General features: G+C 46.0%; 1 protein-coding gene across 1 annotated transcript in view; it reads left to right on the forward strand.

Moving 5' to 3' along the window:
- The window catches only part of LOC311597126 (alpha-actinin-2), a 67,455-nt gene that overhangs the window by 39,068 nt on the left and 5,046 nt on the right, over positions 1–23,341 (forward strand). The window contains exons 8-18 of the mRNA XM_084781243.1: positions 2,432–2,517; positions 4,546–4,638; positions 7,433–7,663; positions 8,462–8,609; positions 10,229–10,379; positions 15,115–15,223; positions 16,637–16,777; positions 17,929–18,111; positions 20,095–20,229; positions 21,188–21,367; positions 22,410–22,556. Coding sequence (XP_084637369.1) covers positions 2,432–2,517; positions 4,546–4,638; positions 7,433–7,663; positions 8,462–8,609; positions 10,229–10,379; positions 15,115–15,223; positions 16,637–16,777; positions 17,929–18,111; positions 20,095–20,229; positions 21,188–21,367; positions 22,410–22,556 — 1,604 coding nt within the window. The remainder of the gene's footprint in view (positions 1–2,431; positions 2,518–4,545; positions 4,639–7,432; positions 7,664–8,461; positions 8,610–10,228; positions 10,380–15,114; positions 15,224–16,636; positions 16,778–17,928; positions 18,112–20,094; positions 20,230–21,187; positions 21,368–22,409; positions 22,557–23,341) is intronic.

Raw genomic sequence — 23,341 nt, forward strand, 5'->3', positions numbered from 1 at the left:
AACCCTCACCCTCACCCCTCCCCACCAAGTATGGGAGTTACCTGCAGGTGCCATTCACTTCCTCTTCTCCTGCAATGATCCAGAGTGCTTATACACTGTATTAACCATGGTTGTAGAGAAGCCGTGTGCAGGAATCATGTAACTGTTAAGATTGTGACGGTCTTGGGTGCAGAGCGTGCTGAGATGTAACCACTGCTGATCATCATGCATTATCATGGGTGGGGTTTTTTGAGGCCGGGGCTTCTTCTCTCAGCCTTGCTGTCACCACAGCATTCCAGTAGTGTTTCCTCTGCTCGTTGGCTGTCCTGATGGCCCACATCTCCTGACTCCTGGCAAATCCTTGCCTTTCCTCCTGCTATTGTCGCCCTCACAGTGTGATATTTGTGTTGATCTCTGAATCCAGGGGTGGCTTATCCTGAGGCTAACCGATTTCCTTAGCCATTAACTTCCCTTGCAATGGGAGGCTGGAAGCATTCTTCTCTTCCTGGCTACCATACTTTCAGCAAGTGATGGAAACTGTTTCCACCTTGAACCTGTTTGGAGATGAGCTCTCAGATTCGGTCTGTGGACACCCAAGTTTCTTGACCTTAGCCCTCCATGTGATAGAAAACTTTATGAATGTGCTAGACTTCCAGGAGCCCCGTGTGCTTGTCTTGTACTTTAGGCTTTTCTGACCAGCCATGCCCTCCTCTCTGCAACCCTTTCTTTCTCATGGCAGTTCTCACAGGCACTCAGGACAGAGACTTTGCAAGGGGGACTGACTTCTTTGATTTGAGCCAGTCTCAGACAGCAGCTGCCTGGTGGGGCAGGCTCCCTTCTTGACTGCCCATCGCCCCAGGAAGCACTTATCTGAAGCCCTAGGCTAGAGCATCCATTCATGTTCCTAACCCTCTTCTCTCCACACAGATTAGTATACATTGGCAGGCCCTCCCCATGAAAGAGCCACGGTAACTCCCATGGCCTGTTACCATTAGGCTTCTGTGGTGCGCACTGGGGAGGGAGTGGATCACAAGTCACCACCCACCCTTTACCTTCTGTGTCTCATTTTCTTTTCTATAATCTGCCTCCCCCTTTCTGCCCTTGCTCCTCAGTAGGGAGACTGTCTGGTTCTGAGGAGGTGGTGTTTGGTCTTATATATTCAAGCCTTCTTTGAAACTTTGTACTTACATGCAACATGGGTTTCTAGAATGCTTATGCTTACAAGATCCCACATTCTTAACATTCATATCTTGAGCAAACCCAAGGTCAGAGTTTCACTGTAAATAATGACAGTATCCTTTTAGCTCCCCTTTGTTCACTGACCCAACCAACATCATGGACAAATGAGAAAGAGCACTTCCAAAGCTATTATCATAGGAGGAAAGCACATGTAATTACCACTCTCCTTTTCTCTTCTGATTGGTCTTGCAGCAGCTATTACAAGAGGTAGCAATAAGCTCAGCCTTATACACAGCCCCTTCCTTAGATGTTTTGTTACTCTTGGTGGGCAGGTAAGTATGTTCCGAAGGTGTTAAAAGACCACCCCGCTTCTACCCCCAACCCAGCTCAGTGAGTTTCACCTCTCTCTGAGGGTGGTTTCCAGAGCAGAGAACTCCCACACATGCGAGGGTGGGGCTGGGAAGTATGAAGACAGTCCTGCTGTGTCTGTGGCATCTCTCAAAGTCACTTGCCTTCCTCAAAGCCAAGGTTGTGAGAGTCACAAACAAGACTAACAAACCAACAAAAATGGGGTAAAGATCCTGATACATGCTATATGAATCCCCATGTTAACATGCTGTGTACACTTTTAAAAGCCCATTGAAGGATGCAGGGCACAAGCCCTAAGTTGGACTATTCAAATATCCAATTCCTGCCAGGTGTGGTGGTGCACACCTTTAATCCCAGCACTCGGGAGGCAGCCGCAGGCGGGTCGCTGTGAGTTTGAGGCCAGCTTGGTCTACAAAGCAAGTCCAGGATATCCAAGACTAACACAGAGAGACTCTGTCTCGGAAAAACAATAACAAAAACCCCTTGAATATCCTATCCCTAAGGACTGTCAAGATGACTGAGCAGATAAAGGCACTTATCAACAAGCCTGATAACCTGAGTTTGACCCTTGGGCTCCACCTGGTGGAAGGAGAGAGCTAACTCCCAAGCGTTGTCCTCTGACTTCTACCTATATTCCATGGAATATGTGTGTGGGCACACACACACACACACACACACACACACACACACACACACACACACTGAACAAATGAGTAAAACATATAATCGTAAAATACTGGCTGGGATGGTGTCAACGCTGTCCAGCTGCCCTGAGGTTCAGGGTCATGGATACGTGAAACGTGAAGCAAAGTGGTCGGTTCAAGCTGATCAATTCTCTCCGTTCACCGTGGTTTCTCCTCTTCGCCTGCGTGTGTCTGTGTCCCGTGTTATTTTTCCCCCTCAGACATTGTCAACACTCCCAAACCCGATGAAAGAGCCATCATGACTTACGTTTCCTGCTTCTACCATGCTTTCGCGGGAGCGGAGCAGGTACTCCTCCCTGTGCACGCAGCTGGCTGCGCTGCTCTTCTGTGTGCGAGTGTGCGTTTCTGGGTGTGTGTCTGCGTGCTCCACATCTGACCTTGGAATATCCGTGTTTCATAATGACCTAACACAGCAAGTTCTCAACTACAAGTCGTTTTTAAAAAACAAAAACAAACCTTTAGACAATAACCAACATGTTTTTTTCTATTCCTCCTCCTAAGATATTTCTTCCATTTCGTTAGAAAATTGTTAGAAATACTTGTACATTAGGGGAGCAAAGTGCCTTGAAGACTTGCTGCATGCGTTGAATGGCAAAGGGAAGGCGACTGGGAGACACAAGTGCCTCCCCCATATTTGTTGTTCTCATTTGCCTGGAAATTATCTCTATCCAGTAGTTTGCTCCATCATTCAAGACTAATTGTATTTTTAGTCAAAGGGACAAAAAGGTTACCACCTCAGAAGCATGCACATACCCCAGAACTGCCTGAGGGACTTTGTGAGAGAACGGTCATTCACTCCTACAGATTCCTCTGTCCCTGCTGCTCACCCCTGCACACAGGGAACTCCGATGGATTGGTCAGGCAGAGTGTGCCTTGTTTCTGCTATCTTTGTAAAGAGCAGCACCGAGAGATGGTGGTAATTGAGTCAGTGTAGTCAGGTGAATTATGGCCTTAGACCAGACTTTGGGGAAAGTATCCAGCCAGTTTGGCTTCTCTGGGCCATATTTTGGATTGTCTTGGGCTACACAGGGGTGTCCAACCTGTAGCCCAGAGGTTGCAAGAGCATGCATGCATTGCAACCTGATACTGTCCCCTACAAAGTTCACACACAAGAACTGTGCAGTCAAGTCACAGAGAGAGAGAGAGAGAGAGAGAGAGAGAGAGAGAGAGAGAAAGAGAGAGAGAAGAGAGGAAAAATGTAAAAACAACAGCAAATGAAGCCAGGTATGAGGGTGTACTCCTTTAATCTCATCACTTGGGAGACAGAGACAGGCAGATTTCTATAAATTTGATGCCAGCTGGATCTAAATACTGAGTTCCAGGTCAGCCAGGACTACATAGCCAGACTCTGTCTAAAACCAAAGAATGTGTTGGGTGGTGGTGCACACCTTGAATCCCAGCACTTGGGAGGAAGAGGGAAAGTGAATCTCTGTGAGTTCGAGGCCGGGCTGGTCTACAAAGTGAGTTCCAGGACAGCCAAGGCTACACAGAGAAACCCTGTCTTGAAACCCACCTCCTGAGAAACCCAATCCAAACAAACCAAACAAAAACACTACAAATAATCTGAATACTTTACAACTTGGTGTTGGGACACATTCATTGCTATCCTGGTTACATGTGGCACAGGAGGTACAAGTTGGACACCTCTGCTTTACAACAGGCACATACCTCTTCTTGATCCCCAGTAGGAATGTTTTATGAGACATGTGGCCCAAGTTCCCTTCAAGATGGTGACCGAGGATTATTTATTTCTTCAGTTCCTCCTCTTGTAGATTAAACAGTGAATGAAACAACATCATAAGGCGAGCTTCTCTCTATCTCCTATCTAGAAAGTTCTACATGTTCATGAAAAGAGCTGAGGTCTTCTCATGCATTCAAAGTCACTGACATGGATACATTCAGGCTCAATGGCTTCAGCTTTGGTTTCTGAAGGCCAGTGTCACTCTACCCCATAGCTGTAGAGTCAGTATTCAGGAGCATTTAGATGGACAGTCAGGGACCCGAGATCTTGGTTTCCTTGACCCACATATTTCTGTTACTAACTTGCTCAATGTTTGATAAAGCTTGTGCTTTAGACTAATGATATCTCCCCGTTATTCCCTACAGTATATTCAGCCTGCCGTGTAAGTCTGTGTGAAAACTAAAAAAGGTGTGAACTGATTCATCCCCTCTATCTTTCCCCACCCTGACCCAGACTGTGCCATTTTCAACATGCCATCTCCTCCATCCTGCCTCGCCCCACCGTGTTGAGCTCTGTGTGTTTGCACGTGTACCCTTGTCGCCCAGCCATCTGTTTACCTATTGTGTTTTGCAGGCCGAGACAGCAGCTAACAGAATATGTAAGGTTCTTGCTGTGAATCAAGAGAATGAGAGGCTGATGGAAGAATATGAGAGGCTAGCAAGTGAGGTAAAGGAAATGGGTGGCCCCAGCTCTGTCCACCTGCAGCCAGGGGTGAGGCAGAGACTGCAAACAGATTGTCCATGTTTATTTTTGCACTTTTCATCCCAGAGAGAGTGAAAACAGAAAACACACCTGGTCTCAGAGGTTGTTTATCCTGTAGCAACATGCCTGGTGCCACTGCCCCTGCCCCACCCACTTAACCCCCCCCACGGCCTTTGCAAAGACCCCAGAGCTCAGTGACAGTGAGCATGCGTGAGGTGGTAGGAAGGGGGTTTTAGTCTTAGCTCTGCCCACCCCCGCAAGATCAGAGTGTCAAGGCAGCATCATGCACCCTGGCTTTCCCCCCTGGTTTGTGGGCTACTGGCATCATGGTGAATGTTTTCTGTGTCAAAGGCCCTGTTTGGCAATGACCCCATAAGAAAGTAAAAGGAATTTGCATAATCTTTTGGGAGGAGGAGGTATGGTGTGTGTGCACAGGGCCAGAGAGGGAGCTGGGATGACAACTTGACTTCCAAACCCTAGGAGCCTTGGGGATGCATTTCTGTATCTCTTCATCCAGATTCTTGATTTGAGCAACACATTTAAAGTTCTTTTTTTTTTTTTCCTTTAGCATAGCATAGAGAGTACCAAGATAGGCTGGAGAGACAGCTCAGAGGTTAAGGGCCCTGGCTGCTCTTCCAGAGATCATGAGTTCAGTTCCCAGCACCATCTGGTGGCTCATAACCATCTATAATAAGATCTGGTGCCCTCTTCTGGTGTGCAGGCAGAACACTATGTACATAAAAAAATTAAATAAATCTTTGGAGAGGGGGACAAAATATCCTTGTCTCTGCCCCGTGTTACTTTTGTAACACAAACCTCGGCTGAGGGACCTCAGAGCTGAATCCTCTGAGATGGAACTCAAGTACAGACCCATATTTAAAACCAGACAACTTAAACTAAAATTTAAAAATAGTTTAAATGGTTAAAAAGAAATACAAGAGTACATCATTTTTGTGTTAACTTGATTTAACTGACATTTGGTCTGCACTATGAAAATGATCAGCATAGATGAGGTAAATCATCCCAAACAGGTCCTCGATGGCAATTCAAAGTAAGCTGAGTGTATGCTTTGTGTGGCTGATAGTGGAGGACTTAGCTGTTTGATCCCTCTGCCGCTCTCTTTATTTTTTATATTTTGAAATTTTTTATTATTGATGTGAAGAAAAAAAATAAGTCAAGCCATTAAGGCCAGTCTTAAAGTTTAAGAGGGAAGTATACTCAGCCCAGAAAGATGGTAAATTGTCAGGAGTTTTCTTACTTGTCATTAACTTAGTTCTGCTCTTATTGCTGTGATAAAAACAACCTACAAGGGGCTGGAGAGATGGCTCGGTGGTTAAGAGCACAATTTGCTCTTCCAGAGGACCCGGGTTCAATTCCCAGCACCTACATGGCAGCTCACAACTGTCTATAATTCCAGTTCCAATGGATCTGACCACTTTGCCCCCATACCAATGCACATAAAATAAAATTAAATAAATTTTAAAAAAACTACAAAAGCAACACTTACAGGAGAAATGCCTTATTCTGATTCCAAGTTCCTGGGAGATGTGGTCCATTATGGCAGAGGAAGCATGGCAACAGAGTGCCAAGGCAAGTTGGTCACATTGTGTCTGTAGCCAAGAAGCAGAGAGAACAGGAAGCAGGGCCAGGCTATAAAACCCATGCAGCCTGATTCTGGTGAGAACCTCTTCTATTGAATTGCTCCTTCCTAAGGTTCCATAACCTACCCAAACAGCACCACCTGCTGGGGAGCAAGTGTTCAGACACCTGAGCCTGTGAAGGACATTCACATTCAATCCATTTATTCTTCTGAGATGTTGACTGTGGCAGCAGCATCATTGTAACTAGTTTTTATTCCAGTCTGCTGACACTTTCCAAAGGATCAGTAGACACAAGTGAACATAAACAGGGGCTGGAGAGATGGCTCAGTAACTAAGAGTCTGGACCTGGGCATGAATCCCAGGACCCACATGGTGGCTACAATTGTCTGTGACTCCAGTTCCAGGAGGACCTGACACCCTCTTCTGGCCTCTGAATTCACTTCATGCATGCAACTTGCAGATACACATGCAGGCAAAACACCCAGACACCTAAAATAAAAGTATGTAAAATTTCAAAACAAATTAAAAAATAAAAGACCAGGTGTCTAGCAGGTCATCTCTGAGACCTGGGTAGTGACTCAGAAGCAGGGCAGAAACTAGATTTGGGGAAAGCATTACTCTTTTCAGTCATTGCTTGTGTATTAGCATTAAAAACTAGCCGATAAAGCCTCCACTGGCCCAGAGTCAGGCCTAGACTTACAGTACAATTCTCTAGTGAGTTTACTTTTTCTTTGTTCCAACAAAACATTTGACATTCAACCCAGTTCCTCGCTGAGTGTATCAACTCCATTCTTTGTTCTATTTTGTTTTTCCTTTTAGAATTTGGAGGCTTCATCCAGCATTTGTCTGCTAATGTCTGGTTGCTGCGTTTCTTGTAAATGTCACATTTTTGTCAAACACGAGTTCGTGTGCTGACCTGAAGTTCAAGTTAAACCTGCGTGCGGTCTCATTGGGGTGGTCACTGTGGCCCCGGGTGGACACTGTCATTCACTGCACCACGCACAGAGTTGCCGCCCCTCATTAAGTCAGCACAGTTGTAATCATGCTTAGTCATTTGGGAGCCTTAGGGGAACTGGTTCTGGTTATGGGGCCCCTCAATGTTTGAACGGGAAGCAGTTTGTTAGTATTTTCAGCCTCGCTTTTACATTTGGAAATAGCTCTTGGAATGGATTCGGCGCACGATCCCCTGGCTGGAGAACAGGACACCCGAGAAGACCATGCAGGCCATGCAGAAGAAGCTGGAGGACTTCCGGGATTACCGGCGTAAGCACAAGCCCCCCAAGGTGCAGGAGAAGTGCCAGCTGGAGATCAACTTCAACACACTGCAGACCAAGCTTCGGATCAGCAACCGGCCAGCTTTCATGCCCTCCGAGGGCAAGATGGTGTCGGTGAGTGGCGACCATGGCTCCCGTCGTCCTTGGTCTGCTGAGGACGCCTTTGTCTCCTGAGTGTGTCTGTTAGTGAATACAGTGATGAATGACCCTGACACCACTCCATTTTTGTGTGTTGAGTGATGGGGGGCTAGACCCAGGACTTTGCACACACTAGGCAGGTGTACTACTGCTCAGCTACCTCCCCAGCCCTTTTATAGTTTTTCCTTTGAGAAATGGCCTTACTAAGTTGCTAGCGGACCTTGAATTCAGTAAGTAGGACTCAAACTTGCATTCCTCCTACCTGGACCTCCCGGGTATCTGATATTATCAGTGTGGGCCACCATGCTTGGCTTCATGACTGATCCTCTGCCCCCTTCCATTATGCAGCTCTTGGTGTGATATGTCATGAGATTATGCCATGCAGTTCAGCAAAGACTCTGCAAAAGGCCACTCCCTTTCCTCGCAGACTTGTGACCTTAACCTTGCCAAGCCTCCTCTATAATGTATAACATCTAGATCTTCCCTGTGCACTCACCTTCCTGCTGTTACCCACTGCCTTTCCCATCCTGAAGGATGTGGTCCAGTCACATCTGGAGAAGCCTGCATGGCTGATGAGAGCAGCTGTGCTTATCTAAAAGGCCACTACAGTGATTTAGATATTTGGAAACCACACTGGTGGGATGTTAGTTGTGCAGAAGGGGAAGAGAAGGCGAAAGCTGAGGACATCCACTGCGAGACTCACGCTGGAGGAACAATGGGAGCCCTAAAACCCACATGACATACCTGTGACCTCAAATGTTTTCTGTTCCTCAGGATATTGCCGGTGCCTGGCAGAGGTTGGAGCAGGCTGAGAAGGGCTATGAGGAGTGGCTGTTGAACGAGATTCGGAGACTGGAGCGCTTGGAGCACCTGGCTGAGAAGTTCAGGCAGAAGGCCTCCACACACGAGACATGGGCTTATGGTAAGGGCATGAGAATCCAGTTCAGAGTTTACAGCATCTGGTTTTGGGCCAGTGAGATGGCTCAGTGGAGAAAGAAGCTTTTTTGCCAGGCTTGACACCCTGAGTTCGAACCACTGCTGCAAGTTGTCCTCCATCTGAGCTGTGCTAGGGTTGATGGTGTGCATCCCTGTAGTTCCAGCACTCAAGAGGCTGAGTCAGGAGGATTGTCAGGAGTTCCAGCTCAGCCTGGACTACATATTGAGTTCCAAGATAGACAGGGCTATAGAATAAGGTCTTGATTCAAAACAACACCCAAGGGTTTAGAGAGATGATGCAGCAATTACAGGTGTGCTATGTCCTTGCAGGGGACCAGAGTTCTGTTTCCAGCACCCACATCAGGTAGCTCATAAACATTGCAACTCCAGCTCTAGAGGATCTGGTGCCCTTTTCTGGCATCCACGGGAACCTGCAGTTATGTGCACACACATACCCATAGGCATACATGCATCTGTACACATTATTAAAAAGAAAAATAAATCTTAAAAAAAAAAGGATGGATAAACTAAAACTATTTCCCCCAGAAGGCTTCTGTGAAGTGTCAGTGAGTCCATATGATAAATATTTCAGTCAGAATCTCACACATCCTAGCTGAGATGTTGTCATCATTTCAAATGTAGATTTGCTTTTCATTTCCAGCTTTACAGAATTAAATTGTTATAGACCACATGCCGGAGAGAAAATGCAGATCTGGATACCCAGTGACAGCAGTATTTAGATTTAAGAAGTACTATAGAGAAATCTGGGAATGTGGCTTATTGGTGGGGTGCTGCTTTAGCATATTCCAGCAAAGCCCTGAGTTGATCCCCAGTATTATCTAAATTGGGCGTGGGGGTGGTACATGTCTATAATCCCAGCACCAGGGATGTAGAGGCAAAAGGATCAGAAGTTGGGGGTCATCCTTGTATAAATACTGAGATCAAGGCCAGCCTGCACTACAAGTCCTTTGCACAAACAATAAAGGAAAACTTATGGAGGAACTAGTGGAGGTTCCAATAGGGAAATCCTCTTGTCACAGTCTCCTGAGTTCTAGGATTACAGGTGTGACCCACCATGGTCGGCTAACACAAGGGTTTTATTCAGCCATCCCGTGTGGCTCATGGACAGAAATAATTTCCGACTTCACTGAGTGTTGTGGGGAAAGTAGACAGTTGTGACTTAGAATTATGCAGAATTACTTTGTAACATGCATGCTTTGCCCACCACACCGTTCTTGCTGGGCACCTCCTCTGTGGGCATCTGGAGGGCTTGGGTGTTGCTTATGGGCTGGTCCCTCTCCTTCCTTGAAATCCCAATGCTCTTTGAGCATGTTCTGGTGTGGGGAAGCTGCTCTGTGATTTTGAGTCTTCATGCTCATTTAATTGATTCATTTATTTAGGCAATACCAGGACATGAACTAGGGGTCTTTGCACATCCTAGGCAGACTCTCTACCACTGAGCGGCAGTCCTCTGATTCCTTTTTCTGTGAGACAAATTTTCAGAGTTGTGCATAGTGGCCTTGAACCTTCAGTCCTGCTGCCTCAGCCTCCTGAGTATCTGGCATAACAGTCATGGCCTCGTGCTTCTTGCTGTCCCCTCTGCAGGCAAAGAACAGATCTTGCTGCAGAAGGATTATGAGTCTGCATCCCTGACAGAAGTGCGGGCCCTACTTCGGAAGCATGAGGCCTTCGAGAGTGACCTGGCTGCACACCAGGACCGTGTGGAACAGATTGCTGCCATTGCCCAGGAGCTCAAGTGTGTGCTGGTACCCTGGGTGAAGACCCTAGTGGGCTATGGGCATTCTGCGGGGTCTCCAGGGGGCAGAGTTCGAAGGGTCAGGCTGGATCCTGCAGGGATGATGATTTTGGTGCCTAGAAATGTCAAAAGCAGGTTCAGCCCTGCTGTGTGCCGGGGTCCTCGGATTCTCCCATCCGTCACACCTGACCCCACATAAGCTATCCTGCTTCCAAGGAAATGAGATGCCTGTGCAGAGGCCAAGGCCTTGAAGTCTGGCTAAGGCTGGGGCAGGAGGCAGGACCCATGGCTCACACAGAGAGAAAGGCCACAGAGAAGTCCCTGCCTGAGCCCTGAAGGAGCAGACTGCCTCGCCTCTCTGAGTTTTGATGAATGAACAGATGTCATGGTATTGAGGCTAATCATTGTGCAGATGTTTTCTGCCTCTTCTTTACACTTGTGATTCCTGGGATGTGTACAGTGTGTGTGTGTGTGTGTGTGTGTGTGTGTGTGTGTGTGTGTGTAGGGCAGAAGAGGGTGTCAGATCCCCTGGGACTGGGCTTCCAGATGGCTGTGAGACTCTGGGTTCTGGGAAGTGAACCTATGTCCTCTGCAAGAGAAGTCAGTGCCCTCAAGTGCTGAGCCAGTTCTCTGGCTCCATGTCTGCAAAATTTTTATTGCTCATTACTTATCAATAATTACTAAGTAATTAAATGTACTTCAATACCTTAGTTCCTGGTTCCTCACTTTTGAGGGGTATGAACCCCTTAATTAACAGGTAGGGCTTCATAACACACCACTTCTCAGGTTGGCCCTTATGAATCCTTCATCTTTTCAGCCTCACATTATATCCGTACCTTCCACCATGGTTTTATGCCTCTTGAATGTTAGATCTTTGCTAATTAACAGCCGTAGCCACTCACCAATAAAATGAGGTCTTGAGAAGGACTCAAGTTATTTATGGCTCCCATGGTTAATAATTTGGAGCAGTCTTAAGTGTTGCCCATAAACTTGAAGCAATAACTTTATGTTATTATGACTGATATTCCTGGTGTCATTGGTGCTGTTTGCTCCACACTGCTGATGTATAACCGCACATGAGATTTAGGTTGTGTTCATCTGACTGTTACTAACATTCTTTTCCTTCTTGCCCATCCTAAAAGTAAGTCAGAGTTTTTATGCAGTTCTCGAAAGTACATAAAAATAGTCATGCAAGCCCTAACTCCTCAAATGCAGGTGTACATGGAACCATTGTATAAGAATCAGGGGAAACAGTGAAACCTTAAAAATAACTTCAGAGTGGGGGTGTTGGTGTGTCCATTGTACTTAGCAGAAAGTTCTTGCATTATTTACTCATCTTTGAGTAAATACATGTCTCTGTGTAGTCCTGTCTGTCCTTGGAACTCTTTATGTACACCAGGCTGGCCTTGGAACTCACAGAGATCCTCCTGCCTCTGTGTCCTGCATGCTGAGATACCTTTTTAAAAATAATGACTTAAAAAAAGTAACAGTCTAGGAATGGGAGGATGCACATATGCACACCATCGTGTGTGTGCAGATCAGAGGGCAGCTCTCAGGCGCTGGTTCTTGCCTCCCACCTTGCTGAGTCAGGCTCTCCTTGCTTCTGCTGCTGCACTGTGTACTCCTGTCTTCTGGGTTTGGCTTCTGCCTCAGCCTCCCATCATGCCATGAGTTCTGGAAAGTCAGGGCAGGAACTTAAACAGGTGAGGAGCCTGGAGACAGGAGCTGATGGAGAGGCCGTGAAGGAATGCTTCTTACTGCCTTGTTCCTCATGGCTTGTCCAGTTTGTTTTCTTTCTTTTTAAAATTTTTTATTAGATTTATCATTTGTTTTATGTGTGAGTCGTTTGTTTGTGTGTGTGTATGTATGTACTACTTGCATGCTTGGTAATCATGAAGATTAAGAGAGGGCGTTTGATCCCCTGGAGACTGGAGTTTAGAATGGTTGTTGGCGCATGCCTTTAATCCCAAAACTCAAGAGGAAGAAGCAGGCCCATCTCTGAGTTTGAGGCCAGCCTAGTCTATAGAGTGAATTCCAGGACAGCCAGGGCCACACACACACACACACACACACACACACACACACACACACACACACACATACACACACTCACACACACAAAACCCTGTCTCCAAAAACCAAATCAAATGAAAACAAAAAACCAATAAAAAACAATAACAAAAAAAGAAAAGAAAAAAGAAAAAGAAGAAAGAAAGGAAATAAATGCCCTATTGGCTTGCCCTCAGGCAGTCTCATGGAGCCATTTATTCAGCTGAGGTTGTTCCTACCTCTTAGATGACTCTGGCTTGCGCCAAGTATCCAGAGTAGAACAGAGATGAGTATGGCCTTCTAGCTCCCCCACCCCACTCTGTGACCCTCTTATGCCACCGAGCTCAACCTTCTTCAGATTCATGGAAACATGCAGAAATGTCTGGAAAAGCCTTCTTTCTTTTGTGGTTTCACAAATAAGACTGACAGCCTCTCCATTTTATATCAGTGTTGTATAGCTGCTCAGGGACAGTTGCCAGGTGTGGTTTTTGGTTTATAATCAAAGTAGATATCATAAGAATCTTAGTCAACCTTAGTTACATGAAAAGTGTGTGTTTGTAGAGAGTTGGTGGTTGCTCTTAAGAACTGGACAAGCTTTAATAAGGTGACAGGGAGTGTCTGTCCCTATCAGAATGTTCTGGAAGAACACTAAGATAACAAGATGTAATCCCTCTGCTCAGCAACAGAAGCAATAAAGTCAATACATACAAGTGAGTATATGAAATAGAAAAAGCAGTGGGGCCATGAGATAGTGGGTAAAAGTGCTTGTTGCTGATCCCGATGGCCTGAGGTCAATCTCCAGAACCCAAAGCGCACAAGGACAGAACTGACACTTGCAAGTTGTCCTCTGACCTCCATGCACTTGCTGTAGCCTGTGTGCGCACACATAGAGCAGTGAACAACTACTGCCTTAATTCAAGGTTAAGCAGAGAGACAAACAAACCAAAGCCTCAAGGAAGTGGTTTTCAGGGGCGGAGAGTGCTTCTGGAAAGTTCTCTCATCTCAGGGTGGCTTGTCGCTTTCTTTTGTCTTGTTTTTGTTTGCTTGCTTGCTTTTTGATCTCAGGCTGTTTTTTTTTTGTTTGTTTGTTTGTTTGTTTTAATGCGGTGCTTTATTATCCCTGAGATGAGATTAACTTTTATTCGAGCTCTTTGTTTTGTTTTTTTCTTTCTTCTACACTGGAGGCATCCAACAGTCCAAGGAGTCATTGTCCCTAAGTGGAAGAGCTCCATCCTGCCCAGTTTTAGAAGTCTCTGTGCTGGGTAATGTCACAGCCCCTCCTGGACTGGTCACTCAGTAGGCAGCAAGCAGTGTGCCCGTCTAGCCAAGGACACAGAACCCTGCAAATGGACACCTCCTTCCCTATGACTCATGTTAATGCTCCAGCTGCCATGGCTGCACCTGGTTTCTGGACTGACTTGTGTCACATAGTTGGCTTCTGGTGTAGTTTCCATATAAAAGACATGGTCTCAGGAGGCTTCAGAGGACACAGGAGGAGAAAGCTAGCCAGAAGCATTAAAAAGACAGTACTGTCTGTTTTGAAAACTGGTGACTAATATGATTTTTATTAATTCTTATAATTTTCCCAAGTGATAATACTTCCAACAGGAACAATTCAGAAAAACCTAAAACGCCCTACCAGCTTTCTATTACATTTGTATTTGTATGTGTGTATGTGGGGTGGGGTTCGGGCATCCATGAGAGTGGTGCAGAGGTCAGAGGTCATTCTCAGATGTTTTCACCAGTCACTTTCCAGATTTTTTTTAAAGACAGAATTTCCTAATGGGCAAGGGCTGCAAGAGTCACTATGCTGGCTGCCTAGTGAGCCCAGGGAGCATCTTGTCTGGGTCAAGTAGTAATTACAGTAGCACATTTGTGGAGGTCAGAGAACAGCATTAGGGATTGAACTCAGGCTGTCAAACTTGGTGGCAGGTCCTTTAGTGGTCGAGCTAGCTCACTAGCCTCCCTACCAGTTTTTGATTAAGTCTTTATAAATAAAAAAGGCTGAGGATGGGGCAGATAATGGAAGAGGGTTGTTGGTGAAACACTTGCGGTGTAAGCTAAGGACATAAGTTTGATCCCCCAGAACCCATGTTCCAAACCCTGACACGGGGCCCGGGAGCAGATGACTCAGTGGCTAAGAGTGCTTGATGACCTACATACCTTGCAGAGGACACAAGTTCAAGTCCCAGCATCCATGTCAGGCAGCTCACAACTGCCAGCTCCAGGGGATCAATCTTCACACACACACACACACACACACACACACACACACACACACACCTTTTTTTTTTAATGAACATGATGGTATGTTCTTTTAATTTCCCTTTGGTGGACACAGAATCAGGTTGATTCCTAGAGCTCACTTGCCAGTCAGCCTAGCTGATGAATGCACAGCCCTGGCCAATGGAAGGCACTGTCTAAAAAAAAAAAAAAAGGGAGTTGTTAAATAATGACTAGCAAAAATACTCAGAATTTACTTCTGGTCCCCAAGTGTATGTTCAGACCTGTGAGTGTACATTCCTTCACACATACATTTGTATACATGTGTATACTTATGTACAGACACACACACACACACACACACACACACACACACACACACACACCTCTGTTTATTTCTAGCTTGTATCCATTTTCCTCACATCTTCTAGGAGAACTAATCTTTATTTCTTGCTTTCCCTAGTGAACTGGACTATCATGATGCCGTGAACGTCAATGATCGGTGCCAGAAAATCTGTGACCAGTGGGATAGATTGGGGACGCTCACCCAGAAGAGGAGGGAGGCCTTGGAGGTGAAAAGCTTGAAGCTCTGTTGACCTGAGCACTCCTACTAGATGCTCCATAAATAATGGTGTTAATGGTGTTTCTCCATGGCCTCATGTGGAGACAACCAAACATTATCTAGTAAATGGAGCCCTAAGAAGAGTGTGAAAGTGGGAGCCGGAGGACCAAGGGAGACTGGTAGCTTTGCACTCTATTGTGTCAAATCACCATCAACACATACTTTTCAATTTTAAAATGACTGGGGGATCGTAGTCTAAGCCCTGTTTGTTAAGTAGCAACCACTGTAATCTCAAAGTCCTTTTGAAATGCTTAAAAGTTATGCATTATCTTAAATTTGTGTGCATGAACATTTTGCCTGCATGTATACCTGTGTACCACTGTGTGCCTGGCACCTTTGGAGACCAGAGGAAGGTATCATACCTCCTGGAAGTGGAGTTACAGATAGATGGTTGTGAGCCATCATGTGGTTGCTGGGAATCGAGCTCAAGTCCTCTGGAAGAACATTATGACTCAGAGTGTCAGGCTCAGCCTGGGATGTGTGCCTGGAAACATAAGGAAGGGAAAAAAGACTAGGAAATAAATGAGAGAATGTAGATTGGTTGGTAAAATGCCCGCCTTGTACACACAAGGGCCTGGGTTCACTTCCTAGCACCCCAAAAAACTGTGATGTGGCCATCAATGACTGATCAAACTCAGGAGACAGAGGTAGAAGGATCAGATGTTCAAGATTATCCTTAGCTGTATAGAAAGTTCAATGGACATGGTAGTGCACACCTTTAATCTCAGCACTTGGGAGACAGAGGCAGGAGGGCTTTGTGAGTTCCAGGTAGCTTGGTCTACATAGTGAGTTCCAGGACAGCCAGAGCTGTCTCTCTCTCTCACACACACACACACACACACACACACACACACACACACACACACACACACACACACAGACACACGAAAGAGAGAGAGAAAGAAAGAAAGAAAGAAGAAGAGAAAAAGGAAGGAGGTCTAAGTAAGCTGGGATACATGTGACTTTGTCTCAATAAATAAATAAAAATTACCCCTTTAGCTGAAAGAAGTTGTTTATCTGTGTGAATTTTCAAGGAGGATGCTTCAGATACTTTAAATGTGAGGTGGCTCTGGGTTGTATTAAGTGCCTTTTTAATTCAGAAGGCCTATAGGGAAGGATCTCAGTGTAGGAGCTCTTACCTTGCACAACTGAGGTCATGGGTCCCATTCCCAGCACCAAAGCTAAAGGAACACAGAAGACCTCTCAGAGACCAGCAGGGTGTACCATCCCTCCAGCAGGAGCTAGTATAAATGACAGGACATACTGTACTGATCTGGATACATATTTGTATGTGTTTGCACATCTCAGGACTTTCAAAAAGTTATTTAATCCAAGATAACACTTGCTTCTACTCAATCTTCAGAGAACAGAGAAGTTGCTAGAAACAATTGACCAATTGCATCTAGAGTTTGCCAAGAGAGCTGCACCCTTCAACAATTGGATGGAGGGTGCCATGGAGGACCTGCAGGACATGTTCATTGTCCACAGCATTGAGGAGATCCAGGTGAGGAGAACCAAACTTGTACTCTTTCTATTAGGGTGTGTTTGTTGTATGAAGTGATGCATTTGTTCAAGTATATTCTGTCCCAACTTGTACTAATTTCCTTCCTTTTCCCAAATAGTCCCTCTTCCGTTTTTGTATTATATTTATGTGTATATGTGTAGAACACCTATGGTTCTGGGCTGGTAGGATGGCTCAGCTGGTAAAGGCACTTGGCCCCACATTCTGATGACCTGAGTTCAATCACCAGAATCCACGTGGTGGAAGGAGAGAACTAACTCCCACAAGTTGTCCTCTGACCCCAACACATATTCTATGTCATGCATGAACCCACATCCTCAACACACACATCCGCACATCCACATCTACACACACACACACACACACACACACACACACACACACACACACACACACACACACACAAATAAATCATAAAAAAGGAAAATAATATTCTAGACTGAGGAAGACACTTGATGTTGAACTATTGTGTATGTGTACATGAATATGCATGTAACTCAGACAAGCACACCCACACAAAAGAACCTCCAAAATAGCACCCTAAATAACATTTTTTGGCTTTGGTATAAGGGAGAAAAATTATTGTCCAGTACTCAGGACCCACTTTACTTGTAACCCATTAATGCCTAATTTGAGATATAATAGGATATAAAGAAAACATACATTTCTAATTTTCCAGTAAAACTGATAAGTCATGAGGGCTGGCTTTAGTCAACAAAGTGTTGCCTTGTGGGTACAAAGTCATGAGTTCAATCCCCAGAATTTATTTTAAAAAATAACAAATTGGGCATGATGGCATATGCTTGATATCCCAGTGCTAGGACTAGCTGGTCAGCCCAACCAGCCTAATCAGAGAGCTGCCAGGCCAATGAGAGTCTAGAAAAACAAGGTGGTCCTCTGGCCTCTAGATACATATACATACATGCAAAATTTACACTAAAGTCTGCATGTGGTGGTACATGTTTGTGATCCCAGAAGCTGGGAGGGGAGAAGGAGAATCAGGAGTTCAGGCCATACATGATTACATAGCAAGTTCAAGGCCGGTCTGGCTACTTGAGACCTGGCCTAAAAATAAATAGGTACACAGCTGACACTCCTGTCAGACTGATTCCCTGCACTGTTCCCTGGCATAGAGTCTGATCACTGCACATGAGCAGTTCAAGGCCACGCTGCCCGAGGCTGATGGGGAGCGGCAGTCCATCCTGGCCATTCAGAACGAGGTGGAGAAGGTCATCCAGAGCTACAGCATCCGGATCAGCTCCAGCAACCCATACAGCACTGTCACCATGGATGAGCTGCGCAACAAGTGGGAGAAGGTGGGCAGCTGGGGGCTGGGGGTGGGGCTGCAAGATGAACAGCCATGGCATGGATATGGGTTGAGGGGGACAAGATGAGCAGCCATGGGGTGGGTATGGGTTGAGGGGGACAAGGTGAGAAGCCATGGGGTGGGTATGGGATGAGGGAAGGGTCACGTGGGCAGCTGTCAATCCACTGTGGGATGTGGAGAAGGGTTGAGGGGAGAAGGAAGACCTTAGGTTACCACATTCAGCATCACCCTCAGACTTTCCTTCCTTCCAGGTTTTATAGATGAATTGAGTTGTCATGGTATTTTGGCAACTTCTGTGATTGTTGAGGAGAAACAAGGGAAGTTATTTTCCTTAAAGAAAACATTAGATATTTTGGCAAAATAAACATTGGTTATGATATTAATACTGTCAGGGAAGCATTTTAAAACTCTGGCCTGAGATGGCTCAGTGAGTGAAGGCTCTTCCTGTGCAAGCCTGGGGATCCAAGTCCAATCCCCAGAACACACATAGAGGTAGAAGGAGAGAACCACGAACAGAGTTGTCATCTGACTTGCCCGTGCATGCTATACACACACACACACACACACACACACACACACACACACACACACACACACACACACAGGGGTAGAGGTGGAGAGAGATAAAAACAAAATAAACTTTAGAAATCCCGACCTGGTGGTGCAGGTGTATAATTCTGTTTGGGAGGCTGAGGCAGGAGATCAAATTTTCAAGGTCAGTCTGGACAACCTGGACAACGATCAAGTTCAAGGCTAACCTAGGCCTTGACTCAAAGTATAAAGTGAAAGGAAAAGGCTGAGGTGGCCTGATAGGTAGGCCCTAGGTTTAACTCCACTACCAAATAAACTCAGGAGATAGTAAAGTATGTGTTCTGCCTCTTTATGAACAGACACAGTTCAAAGCAGATCTAAGAGCAACCCCATGACCTTGATGTCAATATGAGTGTGTGTAGTAATCTCCAGTAGTTGCAGTGGCTCTACTGGTGTGGCAACACTGGTGGCTGTTGTGACAGTCATAGGTTCTACTGAATCCTGTGTGTATCTGATGCTCATATCATAGATGAAGGAAATGCCAACTTTCTGTCAGGGAGCATGAAAATAAAGATGTCAGTCTTCCCCACCTTCAAGTTCATGATCTACACTGTGGTCCCAGACCCCATGGGCTTGGTTCTACAGGGAGAGAACAACTGATGGAGGACTGGCTCTTAGATAGACTCTTTTTTTAAAATATAGTTTATTAATTTATTCATATTATATCTCAATTGTTATCCCATCTCTTGTATCCTCCCATTTCTCCCTCCCTCCCATTTTCCCCTTACTCCCCTCACCTATGACTGTGACTGAGGGGGACCTCCTCCCCCTGTATATGCTCATAGAGTATCAAGTCTCTTCTTGGTAGCCTGCTATCCTTCCTCTGAGTGCCACCAGGCCTCCCCATCCAGGGGACGTGGTCAAATATGGGGCACCAGAGTTCGTGTGAAAGTCAGAGCCCACTCTCCACTCAACTGTCCACTGGGTAGATCTGGGTAGGGGTTTGAAGTTTACTGCATGTATTATCCTTGGCTGGTGCCATAGTTTGAGCAGGACCCCAGGAAAGTAGGACAGAGGGGAAGACTTCCTATTGGGACTCTAGGTGAGAGAATCAAGGGAGAATGGGGAAATAGAAGGACCCAGAGGGTCCTAGAAACCTACAAGGAGATCTTTATGACAGGCGGATTTGGATAGACTCTTACAAGCCCTCAACTAAGCTATCCTTTCAGCAGTCTCTTGGTGTTACAAGGTGACAGTCAGAACTAGTCCCTTGAGCAGGGACTCCCTTTTTTCTGTTTTCCCAAACTTCTTTCCTTTTTTTCCCCACTCGCTGCTCCCTCCCTCTCCAAACCCCAGTGGCCTCATATCTGATGATCAGCCCATGGTCATTCCTGTGAGACCAGAGCTGCCCTCTCACCCCGCTGTCCTTGGGTTCTGACAGGTGAAGCAGCTGGTGCCCATCCGGGATCAGTCCCTGCAGGAGGAGCTGGCTCGCCAACATGCTAATGAACGCCTGAGGCGCCAGTTTGCTGCCCAGGCCAATGCCATTGGGCCCTGGATCCAGAACAAAATGGAGGTAGGTGGCACCCTTCCTGAGACCTTCCGGAGCCTGAAATCGAAATCGGTACCAGGCTTCAGAACAGCACATCCCTGCCTTGGTTTCTGCCTGCCCTACCCACTCCATTGCCCCAGCGAGGGCAGGTGAAGGTTCACACATACTTTGCCCGTTTTTCTTTCTTTCTTTCTTTCTTTCTTTCTTTCTTTCTTTCTTTCTTTCTTTCTTTCTTTCTTTCTTTCTTTCACAGGGTTTTTTTTGTGTAACCTTGGCTGTCCTGGACTTGTTTTGTTGACCAGGCTGGCCTCAAACTCACAGAGATCCTCCTGCCTCTGCCTCCTGAGTGCTATGATTAAAGACGTGCTCCATCACACCCAGCTCTACTTTGTGTTTCTAGAACATTCAAGGAACAATGGTGTTGGGATTGTGCCACGTATCTGGCTTCATTTTTTTCACTTTTCAACAATAGCCAGGAGACATTTTCTGTCTCCTCTTTGGGATAAAATGTTAACTTTATCTCAGAGGTAGAAACACCTAATGTTATAAGAAGTTCTCCCCATTGGTCTGATATTTGTCTGGCAGCTCTACCAGCGTCTGTCAGTCCCCATGCCCACAACAGCAGATCAGGGTGGCTGTGCTCAGGACACGTCTCTATCCTTCAACAATGTCAGCAGGACTCTTTCTTACTCTTGCTTTGGATGAAGGGTTGGTTTTTTCCTCTTCATTCCCTAGACAAACATGAACCTGACATTGTTTCATCCTGTGATCTTGTCACCAGTCTGTCTGGACATCCAGTGCCTTGGGCTCCCTGATGTAGATGTGGCCATTGGCACAGAGCCAGAGGCCCACTCTCTGTCAGTCTCCTTGCTCCCTGTCTGCCTCCAAGTCTCCCCTCCCCCGACTGCTCTCCACTGGCCTCCCTGGGAGATTGCCCCCCTCACCGAGTGCCCCTCATGCCCCGCTTGCCTCCCACACATAGGAGATCGCTCGAAGCTCCATCCAGATCACAGGGGCCCTGGAGGACCAGATGAACCAGCTGAAGCAGTACGAGCACAACATCATCAACTACAAGAACAACATCGACAAGCTGGAGGGCGACCACCAGCTCATCCAGGAAGCCCTGGTCTTCGACAACAAGCACACTAACTACACCATGGAGGTACGGAGGGCAGACGGGCAGGCTGCTCGTGCCACTGACCTCAACACCTGCCCCGGTTGTTTCCTTATGCACATCCTCCCTCTCTGTTTCTGGTAGATTCTGTTCGTGTGAACACTAGGGATAGTTTAGTCTTTCTACTTATTGTGTGTGGAAAATCACTGTGAACTGTTACAAGCGTCACACAACAGTTAATTGTCAACGTTATTATTCTTGTCACAGTAAAGTCATTACACTTCTTTGGATAGGAACTTAAATTGTCCTCATTTCTTCCCACTGGCTTTTGGCTGGGTGTTGTTGTTGCTTCTATTGATGATCTCATGTGCCCCAAACTCTCCTGGAACTGAGTGTATAACTAAGAATGACCTTCTGATCCCCCTAAGTATTATGATTACAGGCTTTAGCCACCATGCCCATTTTTTATTAGTTATTTTAAAAATCAGTATATAAAGTTAAGACTATCCCCATTTCTGTCAGTTTGGTTCAGTTTGATCTCCCTATGAGCCACTGGGTATAACCCAGCACCCATCCAGCTATTCGGTAAATGGGAAGTTGTGTAGCTTTTTGCCTAGTATGTGCAAAGCCCTAGGTATAAGCCCTCATTCCAATTATATATAATATAAATAAATAATTAATGTATTAATAATACAAAGTTCCCCTTTGTAGATTGTTATTTGTAGAACTCCAGCCTCACTTTTCAATATTTCCTATACTTACAACAGTGGAAACTTCTTTTTAAAGTAGGAACGCAAGGCTGGTGAGATGGGTCAGCGGATAAAGGCACTTGCCATGAAGCCTAACAATCTGAGTTGAGGTTCAGGAACTCATGTAAAGGTACAAGGAGAGAACCGATTCCAAAATTTTCCCATCATCTCTGCACATGCACCCTCCACCCACACTGATAATCCTTAATAAAACAGAAAAGTATAGGAAATCTATACCAAGCCCCACTTATTTTCTGCTTATTTGCATCACCCTCCTTTTGTGACAATGGTGCACTAAAACCTCCTTGACCTAGCTGACTGTCTGCTCTTCTCCTCCATAGCATATCCGGGTCGGATGGGAGTTGCTGCTAACTACTATTGCTAGAACCATCAACGAGGTGGAGACCCAGATCCTGACAAGAGATGCGAAGGGCATCACCCAGGAGCAGATGAATGAGTTCAGAGCCTCCTTCAACCACTTCGACAGGGTACTGCTCTCTCTCTACTTGTCTGAAAGGCAGTTATATCTGGAGTAGCACACACACCGTCACTCTGAGTCCTTTAAGGCGCATGTGGCCATGCTGGCTTTGAGGTCGCTATGTGACTAAGGATGACCTTGAACTCCTGGCCCTCCTGCCCCCACTCCTCCAGTGCTGAGATGACGGCAGGTGCATACCATCCTGCTCTGCTAGTCACTTCAGGTCTTGCTGCTCCCAATAGTCCCCAAGGAAATGGTTGAGTGTTGGTGATGCCAGTCCCACAGTTGAGTGCTGCCAAGGGGACTAGCTGTCAAACAAGCAGTGGTGAGTCCTGATGTCACGTCAAGTGGTGTTGCATCAAGGCTTTTGCTTTGTTTCCTGGGGTTGGATATTTAGCTCAGTGGTCGAGTATGTACTTAGCAAGCACAAGGTCCTGGATTGGGTCCTCAGCTTAAGAGAAAGATGAGGAAAAAGACAAAAATCTACCTAAAAAGGTGGAAAGAAACAAATGAATGAATAAAAACAATGTAGCTTGCTTTGTTTCCTGAAAATCCTTTAACTAGTACTCTGTAGTTAATATCAATACTTAGCTGTCTTGCCAGGTGTGATGGTGCACTCCTTTAATCCCAGCACTTGGCTGGCAGAACCAGGCGGATCTTTGTGAGTTCAAGGCCAGCCTGGTCTACAAAGTGAGTTCAGGACAGCCAGGGCTACACAGAGAATCCCTCTCTTGAAAAACCTAAAAGAGGAAGAGAAAAGCTTATCTGTCTTTAGTGAAAGCATCTGCTTGGGCT

Source organism: Acomys minous, assembly GCF_964271855.1.
Source record: "Acomys minous genome assembly, chromosome: 5".
Taxonomy (NCBI): domain Eukaryota; kingdom Metazoa; phylum Chordata; class Mammalia; order Rodentia; family Muridae; genus Acomys; species Acomys minous.